Here is a 22856-nt window from a genome sequence, read left to right as displayed (position 1 = left end):
CCCATGAATGTCACGTGTGCTGGACTAGACGTCCGCGGGCAAAATCCCAATTGCCCTAATCTCTCTCTCTCTCTCTCTCTCTCTCTCTCTCCAGAGGCCGCTCGCCCGAATACACAGGCAAGACCTTTTGAATTTCCCAAATTATCTTATCATTTCAAGATTCGGATTTTATATTTATATTTTTAAAAATTTTAAATCTTTTGTAGTATCAATCCGATTCTACTTCTTCTTTTCTTTCTTTGCTACATTTTTTCTTCCATCAATGCAAGATAAAAATCCCATCAAAATCGCTCTTTTCAATTTCTTCTTTGTTCTTTCAGCTTAATCCTATTTTGTGTGCAAGCTGCGTTTGGATGGGCAAGTGAACTGTATCGTGATTTTCATATTATTCAAGAATGGGGAACTAGCACCCCCAAATTGCAGTTACCTTCCTTTCAAGTTCTACTAGAAACTGACGAAATTGGAATTTGGGGGTGCTGGGCTTCTAGTGCTGAATGCGTGTTTGGGTGCTCAAATGAAACGAATCGTAATGATTTAATCTGATAAAAAGAGGAAACTGCCAATGTGGGGTTAGCCCCTTTGCATCTATAATGAGGGACGGGCACCCACATTGCCATATTTATTGATTCGTGTATGCGTTAAAACACATGAAATTGCAATTGGGTGTTTGGGTGTCATGATAAATTTAAGTGGGGCGATCCCGACTTTGATAATTTCCTCTTTATTGAATCGGTTTGCTGCTATTCAATTCAATCGAGCATTCAAACACACTTTCCAATGCTAAATGAGGGTTTGGGTGCTCAACTGAGATGAATTGCAGTACTTGGATAAAGAGGAAATAGCCAATGTGGGTTTAGCCTTGCTTTGGCTATAACAAGGGATGGGCACCCAAGTCACCATTTAAACTGATTCATGTCGAAGTTGAATTGCATGGTATTGCAGTTAGTGGTCTGAATGCCATGATTAGTTGAATGGTGCCACACAACTTTGGTTGGTTCCTCTTTGCTGAATCGGTTATTGCTATTTGACTCAGTCAAGCATCCAAACACACCTAATGTAAATTAGGATTTGGGTTATTCCTTCTTTATCCGCATAACACTTGAAATTCAGTTCGATGTTAAATCCAAGCGCATCCTTAATTTTTCCTACCGTTTATGAGTAGAATCTCGTTTTTTGATCATGAAGGGATGGAGAGCGACATTGATGAATCAGCGAGGTGGAAAATTGGGAGAAAACATCTGGTTATTGGAGATGGTTCTGTCCGCAAGGTCTGTGGTTTTTTTTAGAAACTTTTGTCATTTTAATATAGCTTGGAAAATTTTAATCACATTGTATTCGAATTATCTGACATTCATTCGACATCATGGTCTTTTGTAAAAAGTACCTCTCCTTGATTCTAGTGCTTATAGCAAAAAGGTATCATGACAACTTGAGATATGTGTAGCCATCTGAATGCTACTCTCCCTACTCATACTGACACGGCATGTGCTTGCAAGCCCATGCTGTTTAATGCAACTAGACAAAGGAAAAAAACTAATCTGCTCTGAAGTTCAGCATACCGGATTGAAAGTATGAATCATTCAAGATGGCTACCACACACACACACACACACACACACACTACCATCGAGAAACAAGATAACCTGCACAAAGAAAATATTATCCAACCATCTTATTTCATAGGGCCTATGCCTTATTTATAACGAGTTTTTATAGGGTTTCCTCTTTGAGAAAATCTTTAGCATAATCTAAGAAATCTAGAGTTCTTTGCTAGCCAATATCTCTAAAATCAGAAAACCCTTGAACATGAAAATCTATTATACTTATTTCCTAGCATAGAAATATGAAAAAAGGAAAGTAGAAAACAAGCTAAAAAAGGAAATTGGGCCTTTTTTCGTGCACACGTGTGGGATGTGGAGTGATTGCATCACCGTTCATCTTGTGGACCCCTTGCCAAGGCCCAAAGTTAGGTGTCTAGCCATCAGGTCTGCATGTGTATGAAAAAAAAAGGGTGGTTGTGAGAGTCGGCTGATGGGCAGTATTTAATGGATGCATGTGGTGCACCTGATGGCTGGACTAGCCCCATCGTTTGGTGATGGGACGTGGTAGATGGGAGTGGGTCCCAGCTGATGAGCAACCCCTATCTCTTCACTTGCCGAATTGGCACTTATGGAGATTGGAGAGAGTGGGATACCAAGGGCTACTGTAGAAAGTGGCAGCAGCTCTCACCGTGTTTTTATGGTATCTAATTTGTGATAATTTGCAACTAATATTTATGATGGCAAAAATTGCACAGCAGCTGGAACAACTGAAGGGGAGGGTACATTCTCTAACAGGAGAAGTGGTATGTGTTTATAGCCTTTTGATTTTCTCTCTCTCTCTCTCTCTCTCTCTCTCTCTCTCTTTTTTCCAAAAGGAAATTTGCAATTTTCTTTGGTTGCATTCATAATTTATGTTTGGGGGAACTGCAAGGGTTTAACCACTGATTGTAATTCTGTTACTAGCCAATATAGGAGTTCGCATTTAAATGTGATTCTTCTCCCTTGCATGCATGTGTAGGTGATTGTATTATAAGTTCTGGTATGCTCTCATGCATTGGCTGGTGCTACTGTTTAGATTAAAAGACCAAAACCAGGGAGGTTCTACTAATATGCATATAACAATTAACACGTGGAGAAAAGCAATGGATGATTTAGAAAGAACAGGCCAATGGTCCCCACCATCGTGACAAATATGGTCGAAAATTTGAAAATCTTGACATATTTTCGTGGAAAACTGTCAAAATAATATTATCGCAATAATATTGCAAAATCTTGGTGGTTTTTAATTTTCACGATTTTATCGCAAAGTTATTGCAACATTTATGAAAAAATTATTCAGATGTTAAAATGTGTCATTTTATACCATATATTTATGAATTAAAAAATTATTCATTAATTTATATTAAATAAATAAATAAAATTTTATTTTCGGTGATATTTTCCTGATAATATCCTAAGAAAGATGTCAAAATCTGAACATCTCCTGAGGAATTCCCATCCTGAGAAATGGCTTAGAATGCGATTTGTCACAATGGTCCCCACATTCAATGTACACTCGTGGCTTGCTTGATGAGGAAACCAGCCTGATTTGGGCTTGGTCATCTGAACAGTGGGGCCCACCTAGCTTGGATGTCCTGAGTAGAACTCTGGTTCTCAAATGACTGTGGTACCTTACAATACTATGGGTATACATATTCTGATATTTGTAGTTCACTTGGTAACCCCTAAAGTTTTGTACACAAAAATTATTATCATGGACGAAGAGTACGTTCATTTATAGGAGGCACATTGTTGGAACTTACGAGATGTAATTATCATGCTTGGAAAATGAACCAGTTATTATGCATTCAAATTTCTGGTGATCATGCTAATATAATCTCGTTGTGTTGTAGAGCTTTATGCAGGAAGAAGATTTACGGTTGGAGACTACCAGAGCAAGATGTAAGCAATCTTAGATTCAACCTTTGCCATAATATTGGAGTAAATTATTGGAATAAGGCTTAAAAGATGATGATGATTGGAGTAAATTAGTTTAGCACTTATGAAATTTATTTTGGAACTTTGAACTTCGCTATTTTCTTGTAGTGTCAAATCTTATCAAGAGGCACGAAGTGTTAGCAGAGCGTCTCTCAAGGTACTGATTTTTTCTGAATTAAGAGTTTATCTTCAATGGCATGGATGTCTTTATGATGCAGGGGCATCTTGGTGTGATTCCAAGGATGCATCGTACCTCAATACTAGGATGGGGTTGCCCATGAGGTGGGGTCTGTGAGATGCAGAGTGGCCACGGGGTGGGGCCTACTGTGGGACCGTGCAATTCGAGGACATGTACGAAGCGGGGGTTGCTCACGGGGAGGTCTCGCCTGGGAGGGCCTGTATATATGGATAAACCAGTCCATCCCCATTAACTCTGGAGCTTTTGGTGCGCTGGTCGGTTGTCTACTACCAAATTAATTCAAAGCAGGAGCCCAATGTTCGAGTGTCCTCATTGGCGTGGGTGGATGATGCGGGGGTATCTTGGTGTGATTCCAAGAATGCACTATATCTCCATGCTAAGGTGGGGTGACTCACGAGGTGGGGTTTGTGAAATGCAAAATGGTCACGAGGTGGGGCTCACTGTGGGATAGTGTGATTTGGGCACCTGTGTGAAGTGGGGATTACCCACGAGAGGTCTCGCTTGGGAGGGCTTGCATGTAGGGATAAACCAATCCTTCCCCATCAGCTCTGGTGCTTTTAGTGCTTTGGTCGGTTGTTCACTATCACTTTACTACTTGATAGAATTTCTTTGTAATAGTCATTTTATTATTATTATTATTATTATTTTAAATTGACTAGATGTTTGATTTTTGTTGTCTTTTTCTTCCTTTCTGATTTTTTTTTTTTTTTTTTTTTGATTTTTGATTTTTTTTTTTAATTGCATCTCTAGATGCATATATGATTTATAGATGGCTTGTTGTTCTGCAATCTCTTCCGATCATTTGATTATCGCCTATCCCATCTTTTGCATGTCTATCATTTTGGTTATGTTTGCCACTTCATTCTCTGCAATCTATTCCGTTGCTCGTAGAATAGAGAGATGGGGGCAAGGTTTCGGTTCCACATGATAAAATAATCGAACGTGGGTCCAATATGTGGGCTATAATATGGTTTGAACAATAATACATCTAAAAAAATCCTACTCCCGGTGTGTCATATAAGAGATTTGCTTTTCATTAACAATGTTTCCCTTTCTATGTTTTTTGTGGACGGTTTCTTGTAATTTAATTGCAGTTTTACAACATGGTTGAATATTTCTTAACTGCATTTACTCTTGCTTCAATCTTGATTTCGTTTTTTAAATTTCTAAATTGGACATTTAATACCTTGATGTTTGAATTTACCATGTGCTTCCTTTTGTCGTTTGCTTTTGACACTATTAATAAGTAGCTTTGGGTTCTTTAGAAAAAAAAAGGCTCTAGTTTCTTCTCTCTGAAGTTTTCTATGTTTGCCTCAGGGATTCCGACAAGTTGGTTTTCGAGCGCCTGCAAAAAGAATTTGAAGCTGCACGGGCTGCTCAGACTGAAGGTAGTTTTTATTTCAAACGATTCTGAGGAATTTGTGGGTTGCCCTTGTTTAACTACTTTACACACACACACACATACATCTCAAATGGTGTTTCTGGTAGCTGTTTGAATGGATTTGATCTTGTTCGAACAATGCTTTTATCAATTAAACATAAGAATCTTACAAAAATATGGGGTCAGGGAGGGGCATGAGAATCGGGATTCTTCCTAGGGGTTCTAGGATTTGGAAGTTGATGCGTATGGCAGGTTAGAGCCTTCGGTGTGTTATGTTCTATGAGACACATGCAATGTTTGATCGACGATATCGGCCGATATATCCCACGATATATCTTGTATCCCACCTGTTCGATATGAAACGCAGTAGTGGGATATATCCCACATTGATTTGGTGAGCATTTTCGATTTTTGATCTTTTTGCCCCCCCCTGTAAAACATGTTAAATCAATGTCAAATTGTTACCAATCCATGAATTTTCATACTTGGGAGCTTCGATTTCGAGATTTGGAGGACATGTGCCGAGTTCCAGAAAACTGAAAAAAATCAAATTTCCCAATTTTTCGTAAATCAGTTTCAATCTTTGTGTCCAAACATAAAATCAAACTTGTATGTAACCTGATCTAGTGATTCTTCTTTTGCTTTTGAATGTATTACTCGTGTTTCCACACGTCTTCTTACATTTATAAATTATATGAGTAGTCTTTGAATATACTTGCATCAATTCAGTTAGACAACGCATAGATTAGGAGCCCATACAAAGAAAACCTATTACATGCACTTGTTTTCTGTAATGTTTTTATTTATAAGTGTATTTATGTCTTTTTGTCTTTTTTAACAATCACTGAAGTTTCATTGAAAAATTCGACCAATTTCCCAATGTTTCCCTAAGTTTCCAACAACAACGATGCATTACGTGATGCAATCGATATATCCCATGCGATAATCGATACATATCCATATCCCAAGGGTGCGATACGTAACGCGATACCGATATTTCAAACACTGGACACAGTTATGGATACTAATTGGAACGGGGTATGACCCTCCATTTGTGCCAAGAATCCAGGACGCTAATATGAATGTGGATATCCAATTCTTAATGCATTATTCACATTCAAATTTTATTCTCTGCACTTTCATTTTCTGAATGCTTTATGGGTGGTTGCCTGACTGCCTGATGTTTGCATTGAATGTACCACACATGTAAGGTTGGCATGATGGCCTCATGTAAAGAGGTGGGTGGGGGATGAAATCAACTATTTATCTTTTTGACTTTATATGTTTTACTTATTAAATATAGGCTCTCAATTGTTTTGCAGAAGGTCATAATTGTGAAAAATGTCTTCAGCTGATATGAGTTTTCACTTCTTTGCTGGGTATTAATATGATGCACCGTGCATATTGTTTTGTTTTTACCCCCGTTGCCAAACAAAATTCATGCACATCATACGTTTGTGTTGTTAGGCTTCCTTGTTGTATGCCTAAATGGAAGGTTATTCATTTCGCAGAGGTATGTTTAGATGGCGAGCAATGGAATGACGGGCTATTAGCCACAATTAGGGAGCGGGTATTTCTCTTTTCATATCTTCAAAGCCAGTACTTGTATTTTTACACATTTACATATCAGTTGTATTATTCCACCCACCAAATTGTGATATGTGAGATGGGTGTTTGGCAAGCATAAAGCTCTTGGAAGTTGATAATGTATATTTTTTCTTGTTTGTTGAGTTACATTATAGTTTGTTTCTTCTGGGAACTTGTAATAGGCATCTTTAAGATTTTTCTCCTTTTTTTTCAAGGTTCATAATCTGTTTTGTGGCTGTACTTATTGCTAATGAATTGGTTTTAATTCCATGTCAGGTTCATATGGAAGCTGATAGGAAGGCAATGCCAGGGAACGTGAGCATGTTACCAGATCCTCACTTTAACGGAAAAACTACTTATAAAGCTGGTAATAAGGTATTAGTTATCTACAAAAGCTTTCTTTCTTTTATCATGGCTGGCATTTATTGAATAAGGAAAAAGAAGAGAATCATTGAAAAACAAACTGTAAAAACTAACCATTCACAGCTTTACACAATAGGCAGTGAATCCCCTATACAAAAGGAAAACCTTGTGATTCATGTCCTAGCTGGTGAATTTACAATAATAATCGATGTCCCAATACAAACAATGCTGAGAAACCTTTGCCGCTTGATTGCCATGACTCACTTCCAATGCCTTTTCTAATCCCCACATTCTCATTTGCTCTCTCCTTGCCCTAGATTTGAGCAACCACCTTTTGTGATTGAAGCACTAAAGAGTTTGTAAAGATCCTGATTTGTTATTATCTTTATTACTGGATTTCGGAAGAAAGAGTTTGCACCTTAGATTCATTATAATTTATAATGTCTGTTTCTACAGTTCCCACAGTAGTCATCCTTTGGTCATCACCAACATTCTTGTATTGACCATGACTTCCCCTCTGATCCGACTTTTTCCAATAGAAATGTCGTTGAATTTCAACTGAAGGAACTAATTGAGGGTTCCTTCAACCTGGCTAATGACCTTGAAGAGTGGAACTGACTAATCATCATCATCATTTAAGCCTTATCCCAACTAATTGGGGTCAGCTACATGAATCCTATTCTGCCATTCCACTCTATGAATGGCATAACTACAGTTAGATGATTGGCTATCAAGTCTTTTCTTACTTCCTCCACCCATGTCCTTTTGGGCCTTCCCCTTTGCCTTTGAGAGCCTTCAACTTGCACCAACTCACTCCTAACCGACGCAGTTCTTGGTCTCCATTGCACACAACCAAACCATCTGCCTACTTTCCCTCATCCTATTGTTTCTATTCCTATGTTCCATAGAATGCATTCATTTCTAATTCTATCCTTCCTCGCCTTGCCACTCATCCGTCTCAATGCCCTCATGTTAGCTATACTCATCGTATGAAATGTTGTTCCAACTGCCCAAAATCCTGCCCGATAATGCATGGCTGGTCTTATAGCTATCTTATAAAATTTCCCCTTTTGGTTTAAGTGATACATGACAATCACATAAAACTCCATAGGCACATATCCATTTTGTCCATCTAGCTTGAATTCTATGGCCAACATCCTTCTCAATCTCTCTATTCTCATGAATTATTTAGCCAAGATATCAAAAGTGGTCATTTTGGGAAACTTGTTCATCGTCAATCTTAACTAATTCATCATTTCCATTCCTATTGTTACTAACATTGCACTCCACATACTCTATTATAGTCTGAGTAATTTTAAATCCTTTATATTCAAAGCACCCTTACACAAATCTAGCTGTGTTTACACCCTTCTTCTTCTTGTCAATCAAAACTATGCCATATGGAAATAACATATGCCATGGGATCTCTTTTTGCAAAAGCCTTGTTAACTTGTCTATAAAAGTTACAGGCTAAATGCCGATCCCTGGTGCGCGCCTATGGTATTTGGGAACTCACTTGTCTCTTCACTAGTGGTCCTCACATTTGTTACCTCTCCCTTGTACATTATCCTCAATCGTGTCAATATATCGTCTTGAAACTCCTTTTTTCTCCTAATTCCACCAGATTAACTCTTTAGGGACCCTATTGTATGCTATCTCAAGTCAATAAAGATCATGTGGAGATCGTTCCTCTCCCTATATTTTTCCATCAATTGTCTAAGTAGGAAAATAACTTTAGTAGCAGACTTCCCTAGCGCGATATCAAACTGATTTTCTGATATATTCGCCTCATGTCTTCGACTTTGCGTAATAACTCTCACCCATAATTTCATAGCATGACTCATAAGTTCAATCCAAAACTCGGGTGGGCCACAACAAAGGGAACAAGGTCGGAGGGACACACCCGCCCTTGACTTTGACTAGGGCTTACCTGACAAAACCATTTGAGTTTTGTCTTGACCCTTCATGCAGTCCATATGAATGGCCTATATTCTATATACACAACATGTTGGGCTCCCTATGAAATCCTCAAGTCTTAGCTCATTCCATGTGCTGTCTCATTTGAGTTTTGGATCGGGCTGATTTCTGTCTTGAGAGCAACTTGTGGTGACACAACTGATGGATGGGTTGGATTCTGTGAACATGACACGTGGGCCCCCACATATGCCCACTGCCACTGGCATGCACTCCGAGGGAGTCAGGGTGGGCCACATGGCAGGGAACAGTGTAAAATCATGCCTAAGACCTCTAAGGGTGTTTGGGTGGGTGTGCATGTGATCGTCATGATAACATGGAACTAAGAATTTTCGAAGATATTCATGATGTGTGTGTGTGTGTGTGTGTGTTTTGTGTGGATATTTCGCTAGTAGATTTTGTTCATGATAATTGTTTCATAGGTTTCTACATGAATTGTATCGCCTCTTCTTTTACCACTATCAGTAGGTTTCAAGGCGGATTCTACATATGGAGTCAATTTTTGCTTTTCAATGACATGACATTTCAAAGTAAAAGGTTTTCATGCTTTGTCTGCTTCAGACTTGTATATTTAGTCGATATTTCCGTTCGGAGAAAAAAAGGGTTTGTGACTTGTACTAGAGCCAAGTTTTGACACTACCAAATTTTAGACTTGCATTCTAATGGCTATGCCTGTCAAGTAATAAAGATGCTAGAAACCTTGGTTATTGTTAAAGATGAAATAGTCTATGCCACTGTGCATTTTAATATGACTTCATTAATGACTTTTCAATTTCATGTCTTAATTGTATTTTAATGGGACTTGTTGGGTTTGAATTTGCAGCTTGTTATTCTTTTGAGCAGGTAATTTGTTGTTTGGAAGGTGCGAGGATTGGCATACAGTATGAGACATCTTTTGCTGGTAAAGGCAACGTTCTAACTATTGTTTTCAAAGTTGGGACTCAAACTCGACCCGTTCTGACCTTGATTCAGCCAAATCCACTTGGGGATTCGGTTAAATATGAATTAATTTGGCTAGGTTGAATAAAAATTTAAAAAAGTGGATATGGAAGTTAAAAAGGAAAAAATATGTAAAATTTAGAAAACGCAAAACATTCGGCTTGTAGTTCAAAGGAATAGCCTAAAACCACAAGTTTCTGAATGCCATTGCCATCATTATGCAATCTTTGAAAAAAAATTCATTATGCAAATTTCTTATTCTGTTCTGATTTAGAACAAGATGGGCTGTCAATGGGTTGGGTCCTATGGAATCCATGCCTGGGCTAACCAGGTTCTGGTCTTGCTGGGTACCTATTGGGTCTTTGGATCTAGGTTTTGAGTTGGGTTTGGGACAATTAATACATGGATGGATTAGATCCCACAACACTTGCTACTTTGACTCAGGCGTTGTGTGTAAACGGTCTCAGTTACGTGTAAACGGTCTCAGTTACATGTGTGGCTTTGAAAATTTCATTTCTTTTACTAGAATAATCAATGCATATTAGATATATATACTTTACCATTAAAACTACTTGGACCTGACTAAACCCGACCTGAATTTAACTGGGTCTATCACATGAACCCAATCTGAACCCATCTAGACCTATTTTAACTGGGTGCAAAAAGTGAGACCCAAAACCAACCTAAATTTTTTAATGGGTCCAATAAATGGACTTGGACCTGTTAAACTGGGTCGGGTTCATCAAGTCCATTTATTGGATCCGTAGAACAAGATCACAATCATGCAACACTTACTCCCATAACTGTGCAAGTAACTAAAGACATGTAGCAATTCAATCCTTTGTATGGTAATAAATAGCATACACTCACCCAGGCACGTGCGTGCGTGCACACCCCACACGCAGGCATGCACACCCACCTAGGCACGCGCGCAGACTCACCCACACACACACATGCAGACCCACCCATCCACGCATGCATGCACACCCATCCACCCACGCAAGTGTGCGCACACACACACACCACACACTACATATGCATGCACGCACACACACACAAAAGTTAACAGTCCATATGCAAACACCAAAATCGAGTTCTGGCAAGTGCCAAGTTACACGACTTTTGACAAGCTTTACAGACAAGCTGAGTTGATTGGGCTAATTCCCTCATCAAACCTTTTGATGGAAACCGTTTAAGACAGTTTAATTTCTCATTGCTAGATATGTTCTAGCTCCAATGAAGGTGTATACATGTCCTCATGTTTACATGTATTGCTTGTTAGTTTGTGAGTGCATCTCTCTGTGTGAGTGGGTTTTCAACTTCCTGCATTTGCTTACAGCTTGACCCATATGTTCTTCTCCTTATTTATTTATTATTTTTTCTGTAGGAGAACCTTGTGAAATCTATCATTGTGTTCTTGAAAGTAAATCATTTCTTGAAAAGATGAGCGTCATTGAACACACAGTTCCTTTCTTTCTTCCAATACGAGAAGCTGAAAATGACCTCCTCTCTTCTAATGCAATGGTAGGCATATCGAATGCATATATGGTTTTCACTGCTCTTGTTTTATACTTTGATAATACCAGCTGATGCTTGATGGCATTCAAGGACGTCGCCATTTACTGAACTTCAGATGTTCCTCAAACTTGTTCAGCTGATATTATTTTGTTGTTTCAGAAATTCATAGATTATGTTGGAGAAATTTTGCAAGCTTATGTTGATAGGCGGGAACAGGTACATTTTTAACACATTATTATTTTAAGGAGTACATCTTGTTGTGTTTTTTAGTTTTTTATTCCTTATTCTTTTTTTTTTTCCTTTCAACTTTGCTCTCAATGAATCCTTGTTTATATCATTATTTATGTATTTTTGGCCCATGATTCAAATAATAGGCAGGTTGCCAGGGTCCTTAGGTTGGGTTAGGGTTGGAAAACACCAACCCAATGTGAAATCTGGTTGGATTCGAGTAGAGCAAATTCAGGTGGGGTTAAGTCAGTTGGGAATAATCATGTATTTGGGTCGGGTTGGACCGGGTCAGTTTAGGGTTGCGTATCGGGGAATTCAGGTTGGGCACCTCGGGTTCAAATTTGGGTTGTGGGTTGGGTCCTCTTGAGGTCAGGTTGATCCTCAACCTGATCCAACCTGTCTGAGTTGCAACTCAAATGGTTTCAGCATTCGTACCAAATCAGGGTGCTGTCAGATGCCCTTCTTTTTATTGACAGCAAACAGATTTATTAAATAGGCCCAAGGGCTAGAAGAAACAAAGATCAAGGCAATAGATAGGAATCTCCTACATACAAAGCTGGTCCAAGGGATCCTTCTCTAGCTAGGGAAAGGCCATAAAATTAGTTGTTATTTGTGCCCAATTAAAATGAAGTGGATGCCCCAATTGAATTGAAATGTGGTTAAAAAGCCTTTGTTGTGTTTATGCAGGTTCGTCTTATCAAGGAGTTATATGGGAACCAGATTGGAGAGCTTTATCACAGCATTTCATTCAGTTGGATTGAATTTGTATTGGAGGATTTTGAGTGGTAGGTGCATGTCTTTCATTCATTGTAACATGATATATTGTGTCTGGGTTGCCTGGTTAGCGTCATAATTCTTCCTTCATTCTATTTTAAACAACATGGAATTTACTCGTTCCATTTTGGTCGAAACGTTTATTTTTTGTTGGTTTGACTTGGAATGTCGACCGTTGGGAAATCGAGTCAACTTGGTCGAATCGGCTCAATTTCAGGCAGCTTTTTCTTCTATGATTTTGACATGTAGATCATATGCATGATTTGGGTTATTTTTATTATGTCTAGCTTGTACTCTTTTTTTTTCATGTGATGAAACGTAATGGAGACTTCAAAAAGAAGAAAAAGGAATTGCCTGCCAGCACATGTGCCAGTATGGCACGTGTTTTAACTTTGAACTTCTACTTTTGAATGCTGTCTCTAGAGGTTTGTTAAGCCCACATGTTTGCAGCCATGCTCATCTACGTGCCAGCACATGTGCCAGTATGGCACGTGTGGGAGATCATTGCTTTTCATGATGTGGCCATGTCGCCCATGTCATCTGTAAATAACCAGGTTGTTTCATGGCTAACGTAGCCATGATGCCGAAAACAAACATTTTCTACACTCTTACTCACCTCAGTAGTGATTAGTGAATTGGCCTGGCTTTCGAGACAAGCAATCTAAAAAATGTGAACATCTCATGTAAAACTGAGATCTCGTACACATGTGCCATGTTGGGGGGTGTGCTGCTGTGTAGATGAGCAGGGTCGTAGATGCGTGGGGGCTTAGCAAACCTCCTTTCTCCATAATTCCTCATTGTTATCTGGAACTTCTCAAGGTTCTGCTCTCTCTGTCTCTGTTTTTTTTTTCTTTGGTTGGCAACAGAATTGATGTTAAATCCCTGTATTTTTTTTTTCTTTCAAGAATCATATTGACATGCACTACAAGGTTCTAAAACTACCAAATTTAGTAATATTTCATAAATTTCAAAGAGGAACTTTGTGATTCTTGGCCCTTGGGCTATGTATAATATCATCGGGCCTCGAGTTCATCCAATCAAGGCCCATGATTTGAAACTCCAGATTGTTGACCTGACAACACCACCATGAAGATTTTATATCTATAGGTCTCTTAACCTTTTTGGTATATTCTTAAAAGCTTGGTTTTCATTTATTTAATTTTTCACACCTATCTTTTTTCTTGGGTGCAGCAAGGTGACAGTTAGTCTTCGATACGCAGATATCATTTCTGTACTACCAACTCGAATCAGAGTCTTAGCATGGCCATTGCATTCTTCCAAGAAAATCGTAATGTCACCAATGGGAATTAGGAAAGTAAACGGGCCAAATGTAGGTCAGCCGATTCCAGCTCGTCTTTCTTACGCGGAGGATGCCTTGAGAACTATGAGCCTGCCAGAAGGTTATACTTCTATTTTGTTTTTTCAGTTTGGCTAGATTACCCTGCTTATTTTCCATCATTTCTTAACTGGTGTTGATCCATCCACCATGTGAATGGCACAAGTGATCAATTATGTGGACCTTACAAAATCGTGGACCCAATTATGGATGCAATTAATCTCATAAACCATTCTGATGGGGTGTTTTCATCCATCCATATTGGCTGTCAGATTTGGACTGCCAACCATTTCTTCTTCGCTGTCCATTGGATGCCCCATGAACTGGATGGTTAAGATTGCCCCGTCAATCTGATTTTCAGGATAAGCTCCATCTGCAGTGGGCTGTTGACATACAATCATGCCTCATTAATGGTTAATGAGTCACTAGCATGTTGGAAAATATTTAATGGTGGAAAACGTGCATGGTTTTCCAACGAGGATTTACAGGGTCCTGCTCATCAGCAAACATGTAGTTTGTTGTGTACGGGATTCCACATGTGGCCCTTGGTCTGGTAATCCAGACCTTTGATAAGCTGGGAACAACGCATAGCCCCAGAAGAAGAAGAAGAGGCCCTATAAAAATTCACTCCCCTATTAGGATCTTCAAAGATGGGAAATTCACTCCCCTACAACAATGAGGCCCATCAGATGAATCTTTCAGATCACCGAACCATGGGCCCACTTGTATGCAATCATGTTCATCAACAAATGCCACCAAACTATGCATTTTGTGATGGAGAACAACTTTGATACTCTGTCAAACTGTGATGGATGATATGCAGAATTTACGTACATTGAATACAAATAATTTAAATTAAACTGTCAAAATTATGGGTCCCTTCTTAGATGCACCATGAACAAGAAAATACGATTATTTGATTATCTGACCATTGGATTGGTCGACAGTTATGGATGATTGAAAATGAAAAATATCCAATAGTCCTACTTCAAGAAACGTCCATGAATCAGAGGATGTTGAACTAAGCTGATTTTGGGATGGCAACTTAGTTCCACAATTTAGTCAGTCTAATTTGAGTTAATACATGCCACCTGTACAATTTCCAAGTGCCTGCATATCAAGCATCACATGCCGCCAGAGTAAAATAACTCGCTAATGAGCAGGACCCTATAATGCCTTGTCCAGTAATATGCTTCCTCTGCCTATCACCATTTGATATTTTTTGTTTCATTTCTTTGTTTCTTCTCCTTTGCAGCATATGCTGAAATCGTATTGAATTTGCCACGGGCACTTCAACAGATCTTTCCATATCTGGACAAGAATACCAGCGAAAGGAGTACTGGAGTAGTTCCATTGTATGCAAATTCCCCCACATGCTCCATACAAGCCATGCTCCCATGGGAAATGATAGGTTGCTATCTATCGAATACCACCACTACTGTGCTTATCATCTTTTGGGGGGCTGACCTCAAATCAAGACAACCCAAATATGGGACCCACTGTTTATCAATCTCTCCCAAAAGACATTCAATATCAATTTCCAAGGCTACAATAAACAGCTCTCACCCTTTGACCTTGACCTTTCAACATTTTCATGGAAATCTGAGCTCCAAACCGAACGACTGTATTATTGTTGGATTCCATTGTTTTCCTTTGGCTGAGGATTCCATAGAGGTTTTCCATATCCACGTTTTCGATTCTGTGTCCTAACGGGCCTTATGGACATTTACTTGTGGAATTTAGTCGTTTTACTATTTTGTATGCACTATCCATTTGATGTCCATCAATCCGCTAGATAGAATCATACTTCCACTGCTATCTTTTGGCTTATAATTCACGACAGTGGGTCCCACTCTTTGTGTGGTTGGAATTTTATTTAGCAGGGTTGGCCCCTTATCACTGCAATCGTGATATAATGGCCCTGCTACCTATCATTTCCTGCTACGGGTCTGTAAGTGATCTGTTTGGAAGAGATGCTATCTTTCTTGATGTTTCATGGTTTGAGAAAAATCTAAGGCTGCTCTCTGTAATGCAGGGAAAAATTTCAGGTGAAGGAAGAACTTGGGAGAACGACCCACCAACTGCCAAACTCATGTACCTAGTATGAAATGAACTTGCTGTCGCTGTGGCCTCACAACCGTACAAATACGTCCCATTATAGATGTCCCGCCGCATGCGCTGCTACAATGTGTTACAGGTTGCGTTGTGGTCACTTGTAATCTAAACTCACTGAATATATGTATTGGGTGTCATCTTTAACTATTCATTTTTTCTCATGCATGCATGGCCCAACCGATAAGTGGGCCAACCTGATTTCATGGTGAGTTGACCCATGTCTGGCATGCACACATGCCATGTTGGCGGATTTCTAGATCACTCATTCTCACCTAGCGCATATGTACGACATGCAACACTTGTAGATGGCCTATTTCCCAGCTGGGTGTTCACAATCCATCCATTGGAATGTCATGTGTAGAATGGAATTAGTGGACAAATAAAGTCGGGCTGGGCCTGGGCTATCCAGGTAAGGCTAAAATGGACCCCGAGCAGAAAGCCAATCAGAGCCATGCATGCCAGGTGCCAGCCTGCCCCACGGGCCAAGGGGCGCGGATTGGGTACTACCCTAACCAGGATCTAGCTAGAGACGGACAGTCCTGTCATGGCCTGTGTCCCGCTGTGATTTATATGTTTTATGCACTCTGCCCATCCATTTTGACAGATCGTTTTAGGGCATGAGCCCAAATAGGTGGCAGATTGAAGGCTCTAGCGGACCACACCACTGGAAGCAGTGGGGATTGAAAGCCTGAAAGCCTACCTTGAAAACTTCTTAGGGGTCACAGAAGTTTTGGATCAAGCTGATATTTATGTTTTCCATTCATATAGGTCTGTGACCTTGTGAACAGGTTAGATGGTTGGGAAGTCACGGTGGCCCTTGGGAAGTTTCAATGGTGGGAGTTCAGTCCTCACTGCTTCCTATGGTATGGTCCACTTGAGCCTTCAGATCTACCACCTTTTTGGGCTCATGCCGTAACATGATGTGTCAAAATAGATGGACAAGGTAAATAAAACATATGCATCATGGTGGGCCCCACAAAGCCCCCGATCCATCTGTAGCTTGGTCCTGATGGTGGTATTACGCAATCTGCACCCCAGGCCATGCTAGTAGATCCAAGCCCGGTCCAAGGCAACTTAGCTTGTGAATTGGGTTGTGAGTGGTCAGGATGTGCAATGCTAGTGTGGCCCACCTATGTTTAGGATGGGCTTGATATCTTGGGCATTGTTTTGCCACATACAGAAGTACCGTGAAAGTGTTGTCATTATGATTTTACTGCTGCCAAATTAAAAATACGGATCATGTTAGATAGTTAAAAGAATTTGTAATCATTGCATCTTTTTATATTATTATCATGAAAATTTCAAATCCAAACGGGGACTCAAGTATATTTTGATGATTAATTAATACTAAATTAATGTAAAAATTCCATCATTAGGATTTTACTACTCATAAACCAAACAGGGGAATAGGTTGTCCACACATGGAAGGTAAGGTTAAGATCATGCACACATCACCACACATGGAAGGTAAGGTTAAGATCATGCACACATCACCAGCTGGCACGTGCAAAAGTACGTAGAAATAAAACTTTGAAATTGCTAGAGCAAAAGTTCACCTCAAAGGGGAATAAGGTTACATCATTGAGGTTGGTAGTCTTATAACTCCCATGGAGTGTGGACCATTGTAATGCATGTGATTGTATGTCTGGTGATCTGGGGCCCTCATCGCCGTAGATGCCCCACAATCCCAAATTGCACTCACGAGATGGTTCTATCCAACCGTTGGACAACTATTGGATGGTCCTTTTCACATTGCTTGTGCGTGGGCAAATTTCAAAACGATCAGATGGTTAGGATCTGTTTGAGATCTTTGTGTTGTTGTCCCATCCATGGTGGGCCCAACGATTGCCTATCCAGGCATTTTTTGGCACCTTGTATATACATGTACTTTTTCACTCAAACTCTCACATTGCACCAATCAGCACGTAAGATGTTCCGACTAGTATGGAGTGGATTCCGTAGGGTTGGGTGGAGTAACACGAGTTCTGTCAAGTTGTGATGTGGTGCCATTTCATCAGCCCGCTAGACACATTAAGTATATACTTCATCTGTTAATCTTTTGAAAATTGGTGTGCCCTTAACAAGTGTTGGCGAGACCAATGAAATGGTGCCATGATGTAGAGCGGGTCGCAAACAATTTTATGGCAAAGATGGATCAGAAAAGGCCCGGTCGACGACAGAAGTGATCCAAACCGTCAGATCTTACATTGGGGGTATCTCGCAATCTAGAATGAGTTATCAAGCGTAAAATACATTATTTTGGGGTAGAATGAGCTACTTTAGCCACCCAACCCACCACGTCGGGTTGTGCAAGCCGGATTTGTGAAATACTCCCAGATGAGTAGTTGTTTCCTTATTTTAATTCTATTTTTATTATAAATAGTAAGTTTTAGTTTGATTATAACTCTTCCTTGTTGGGCTTCAGGAGTTTCGCCCAACGCAAAAAGAGCTTAGAATAATTAGGAGAATAGCTTGGTGAAGCCAAATCAAACACTGACTGTTTTTGGCCGAAAACCTTGCACACTAGTAGACATCACAATTGTCTATAAACAGTAAGTTTACTAACGGGTTATGAACTTGTTATTTTCATTCATCAATCACATTATGAACTTATTAGAATTTATTTCTATTCTTCTTGCTTTCTTTTCTTGTGGATTCAAGAAGTCTCGGTGAGGAGTCAAGGGAAACTCCGTGGATTCGGAGTAGTTATCCTTGATGAAGATGGTGATCAACCTCTTCACATTCATCCCTCCCTGCATCACGCCACATCATAACTTGATAGAATTTGGTGTTGCCTCAACTTGATTGACACTGACTAAGATATTGCCCCTGCTTATATTGATATCACTATAAACAAAACGTGGCGAGATTTGATTGGATGATAAACCATTGTTAAATATAGACTCGACTAAACAACTTTTTAATATGCTGTCAGTTTCATCTCTCTAACAGTAGTCGGTCATCCAACTTTTTAATATGCTATGTGTCGGTCTTATTTCTTTAACAGCCGCCTGCCATCTAATTAAATCCATGATTGGTGACGCATGTATCATTTGAAAGTTACAAGCACTTTACTCCCATCCACGTGATGGTGGGGACATTAATACGTGGCCCATCTGTCAGAGTTGAAAAACCACTGCGGACCGTGCGAAGCTGTAGGTAATGTATATAATGATACACTTGCAAAGCTGTGGGTAATGTATGGGGTGAGGTAGGCCTTTTATTATTTTTTGAATAATAATATTATTATATAGATTAATCTGAACCTTCCAAACAGACACAACCAGAGTTAGTTTTGATAATTTAAAAAAATGGTGGTGACTCATCCTCCTCAGCATGGCTCTAATGCAAACCATCCAAATTGCGGGTCCCATGTTGGATGGAGCATCCCTCTAGAACCACACCTATAAAGTAATCCCAACCATCCAATTAGAGGCTGCCGAATGCAATTTTATGAGTGGTCCAAGTTTAAAGGGAAAATCGGATGGTTAATATTATATTATGAATGCAATTTTCATGTAGGGTCAGCATTTTTTTAGAATTAGACTATTTTGTTAGTTCATCGGCATTTTGAAAATTGTAGTGATTCATCCTCCCACATATGGTATTTATTTACACATATCCAGACCATCCAAATTGTGGGTTCCATCATGGATTAAAATCACACACATCAAGTAATCCTAACCATCTAATTAATGGCTATCAAATGAATGGTTAAAAGTAAAATAGCCAGTGGCCTGAATTGGAAGGAAAGAAATCAGATAGTTAAGGTTATGCTCTCTCTACAGCAGCTTCATCTTGATAATGGTAGTGATTAATAGTCATCACATGTGGGGTAATATCCTGACCATCCAAAACGTGGGTCCCACTGTGAATGTATTACTTATCTAAAATCACAATGATCAAGCAATCCTAACCATCCAATTAATGGTTACTAAAGGTTTCGTTAGGAGAAATAATAAAGGGTTCAAAAGTTACCATTATCTTCGGAGTGCAATTTCTGGGTTATTCTCCATCCATGGTTGGGTGACCGATTTGGACAGTCTGGATTGACGTACAGCTATGCCACGTGTATGGTTGAAGATTCTCTTCCATTTTTTAAATTATTCAAAACTAAGGAGTATATTCAAACGAATTAACGAACGCATGTTTGTGTTAGCCTACACACTCATTCGGTGTATATACAATAGTTTAGTATATATGCTACATTTTCATATGTCCCTCTTGCATCAATCCCATGATAATTCCCCACCATTTTTAAAATGGCGGTGATCCATTCTCTTCACACGTGACACCCACGTGTGGATATCCAAACCATGATAATGGTGGGGCACGTTACGGATGGTGTATATCTCTAAGATTGGGCTGATCAAGCAAGATGGTGAGGGGCCTAAATTCCAAGGATCAAATCAGATGGTTGGTATTATCTTCTTAGTGTAACTTTTGGCCATGCTCAATTCACAACTGGGCCAGCAATTTGAAAGGTCTGGATTGCAGTAAGCTGAAGAGTTGCCATTAGTTTTTTTATTTTAAATGGTGGTGAACTATCACAGGATTGTACGCCTGATTCCAACTCAAACAGGAGCGTCCGTTGCCTGGGCCTTTGGTAGCGGCACGTGACTCTCAACGGTCTTCGGAAAATCTGCTCCCTCCATTTCCACCTCTTAAATACATATATAAAAATAAGAATAAGGTGTTAAACTCATGTATCTACACGTGGCACACGGTTCACCAGTCGGGCCTTACCGTGGATCTTACCTAACACAAATCTCAACGGTCAGATGATCCTCGACACCAGTTGAAGCCTTCTTTGTGTTCTGGCCCATCTTCAGTGGGCCATTACAGATGAATGGTTTGGATCTCACAAAATGCATGAAAATGTACGAGATTAAGTGCTAGATAAATGGCTTGGATGTGTGAGTCTCGATAGAGGCTGGTGCCTCGTGGGAACCCATTTCCCATGATTCGTGCACAGGAATGGCTGATCAGAACCGTTAACTTTCTGGGGCGACTATAGAAAGGGCAGTTCACCTCATCATAATCATTTGAGAAATTCATAGCCAACACAGATATAGCAAAGGATTTAAATTCACCTCCAACGATTCATTGGTTAAGATTATTAGTAAGGACCTTCTTTTCTCATGTCTTATCCTTGTTGGGAAATACAACTTGAACGGCTCCGATCACTTTTCCATGTCACATAGTCATTGGATCAGGATTCCTATCGGTGCACCGGCAGTGTACGGTACTCTCAAGTTAAAAGCGTGCTTGCTTTCGAAGGCACTGATTCTACACGCGCAGTAAAGTTAGGGTTGTCAATTTGTATAAGTGGAGTCCACAGATCAAAGATCCAAACCGTTGATATGCTGATCCACACCGTGGATGGTATATAACCAAGCATCATCTTTTAACCGTACGGTAAAATCTTCTAATTTAAGATTTTTTGGGCATGATCTATCCAAAGTGGGACCCACACAATATCAACCGTTTGGATCACTGAAACACGCACTCTACCTATCACCCCAAGCATTGTATGATGCCAGTTTCTTGCATATAAGCCACCTTCCCAAGTGTCACATCTTTTATATTTTTAATTACTCAAGATAGAATATAATAAAATGCATGTACGTCTTTTGGCCGCACATGCATGTGCATGGGCCAATAAAATATATTAGTGGGCCCGGATTGAAGAAAATCAACGGTCGGCTGTTGTGGATGAACGTGGCCGTATTTCCATTAAGAAAATCAAAGCGAGATTTTTCAAACGAGCCGCCCCAAGTGACCGTTTCATTGCAGTGTACCATAAGCAACATGTTCATGTCCTGATGCATGGAAAGATCAATACTAACCTGATGCATCTTTTTGGTACAGCTGGAGCCACGTTTATGTGATCCAGATCGTTGATATGGTGTGACCCACCTTGGATGCATGGTAATCTTGAAATTTTCTGTATTGGATGATTCTATCCATCCATTTGTTACTGTTATTTGGAATGCTGTTATGTTTTATTTCTAGGCTACAGATTCAAAGGTTTTAATTTCACGACTTGGGAATTTTTTTATATACCACCTGTTTCGGATCAACGGTCTAGATCTCTGAACCATGGGCCGCACATGTAGAAACTGGCCCATCAGGTAGGGATTCTTCTGCTTCATGGTGTTTTACTCAGATGAAACAGTGTTCAATGTCGCTTGGGTTTTCAGTTTGTGTAAGTGGGGCCCATGGTTAAATGATCCAAACCGTTGATTTGATGTGTTACAGTTGCCTATCGCTCATGCACCTAAAATGACTCATACAGGCGGATCTTGACCATTGAATTATTGGCATTTCGGTTGAATGCGGACCGTACCTGTATTTTCTTTCTTAACTGTGTATTAGCTGACCATCTATTGAAGAGCTAGGATTTTCCCACTTGGGAAATATTTGTTGCATGTTCCATTTTGTGTGGTCAACCATATCAAAGGTTTGGATCATGAACCATGGGCCCCACTGGTGTGAACCGAAGATCCTAATGCATTGAGCACTGTATAAAACCGTACAACTCGGTTTATAAGGCATTTTTACACGTGGCCAGTTCGCATGCTTGATGATCTGGACTATACAATCAATGGACCACCTATTGGATGGTGGTGGGCCATAGCATAGATGTTTGCATGTTGCAACAACCGACAAGAACAACGTGTATACTCTCCATGCATGTGATCATAAAAAGCTGAAACTATCCGCAGCGTATATTGTCTCGTACACATGCACTCGTCCATTTCACATGTACGAACTGTCCACTTCAATCCGAACCGTCAAAATTACGGGCCACGCTATGGATGGTGTATAATCCAAACGATGTCTAATCAAACTGATCGGATCATTACAACCACTGGCCGCAAAATACGGTGAAAAGGGAAAAAGAACAACGGTCCAAAATCAA

General features: G+C 39.8%; 1 protein-coding gene across 5 annotated transcripts; it reads left to right on the top strand.

Annotated features, from left to right (window-relative positions):
* Positions 1 to 46: 46 nt before the first annotated feature.
* On the top strand, positions 47 to 16078 carry LOC131217199 (uncharacterized). Of its 5 annotated transcripts, none has more exons than XM_058212026.1 (15): positions 47 to 114; positions 1185 to 1268; positions 2299 to 2343; positions 3433 to 3481; positions 3626 to 3674; positions 5034 to 5104; positions 6609 to 6667; positions 6961 to 7051; positions 9845 to 9922; positions 11348 to 11484; positions 11638 to 11694; positions 12394 to 12491; positions 13672 to 13880; positions 15072 to 15171; positions 15852 to 16078. In XM_058212026.1, the coding sequence occupies exons 2-15, from the start codon at positions 1188 to 1190 to the stop codon at positions 15916 to 15918; spliced, it is 1191 nt and encodes a 396-aa protein (XP_058068009.1). In that variant the 5' UTR covers positions 47 to 114; positions 1185 to 1187; the 3' UTR covers positions 15919 to 16078. The 5 variants fall into 5 exon arrangements, with proteins under 5 accessions (XP_058068009.1, XP_058068008.1, XP_058068010.1 ...); XM_058212025.1 differs by having other exon boundaries at positions 2296 to 2343; XM_058212027.1 differs by having other exon boundaries at positions 48 to 114; positions 2296 to 2343; positions 6961 to 7059; positions 9865 to 9922.
* The last annotated feature ends 6778 nt before the right edge of the window (positions 16079 to 22856 follow it).

The sequence above is a fragment of the Magnolia sinica genome, chromosome 10 (assembly GCF_029962835.1).
Source record: "Magnolia sinica isolate HGM2019 chromosome 10, MsV1, whole genome shotgun sequence".
Lineage (NCBI taxonomy): Eukaryota > Viridiplantae > Streptophyta > Magnoliopsida > Magnoliales > Magnoliaceae > Magnolia > Magnolia sinica.
This window is presented reverse-complemented; position numbering and strand designations above follow the sequence as displayed.

Coding starts and splice junctions, on each gene's coding strand:
- LOC131217199 (XM_058212025.1), top strand. CDS start 1,188: ATGGAGAGCGACATTGATGAATCAGCGAGGTGGAAAATTGGGAGAAAA. Junction 6,668..6,960: donor TAGCCACAATTAGGGAGCGG/GTATTTCTCTTT, acceptor ATTCCATGTCAG/GTTCATATGGAAGCTGATAG. Junction 11,485..11,637: donor TCCTCTCTTCTAATGCAATG/GTAGGCATATCG, acceptor TTGTTGTTTCAG/AAATTCATAGATTATGTTGG.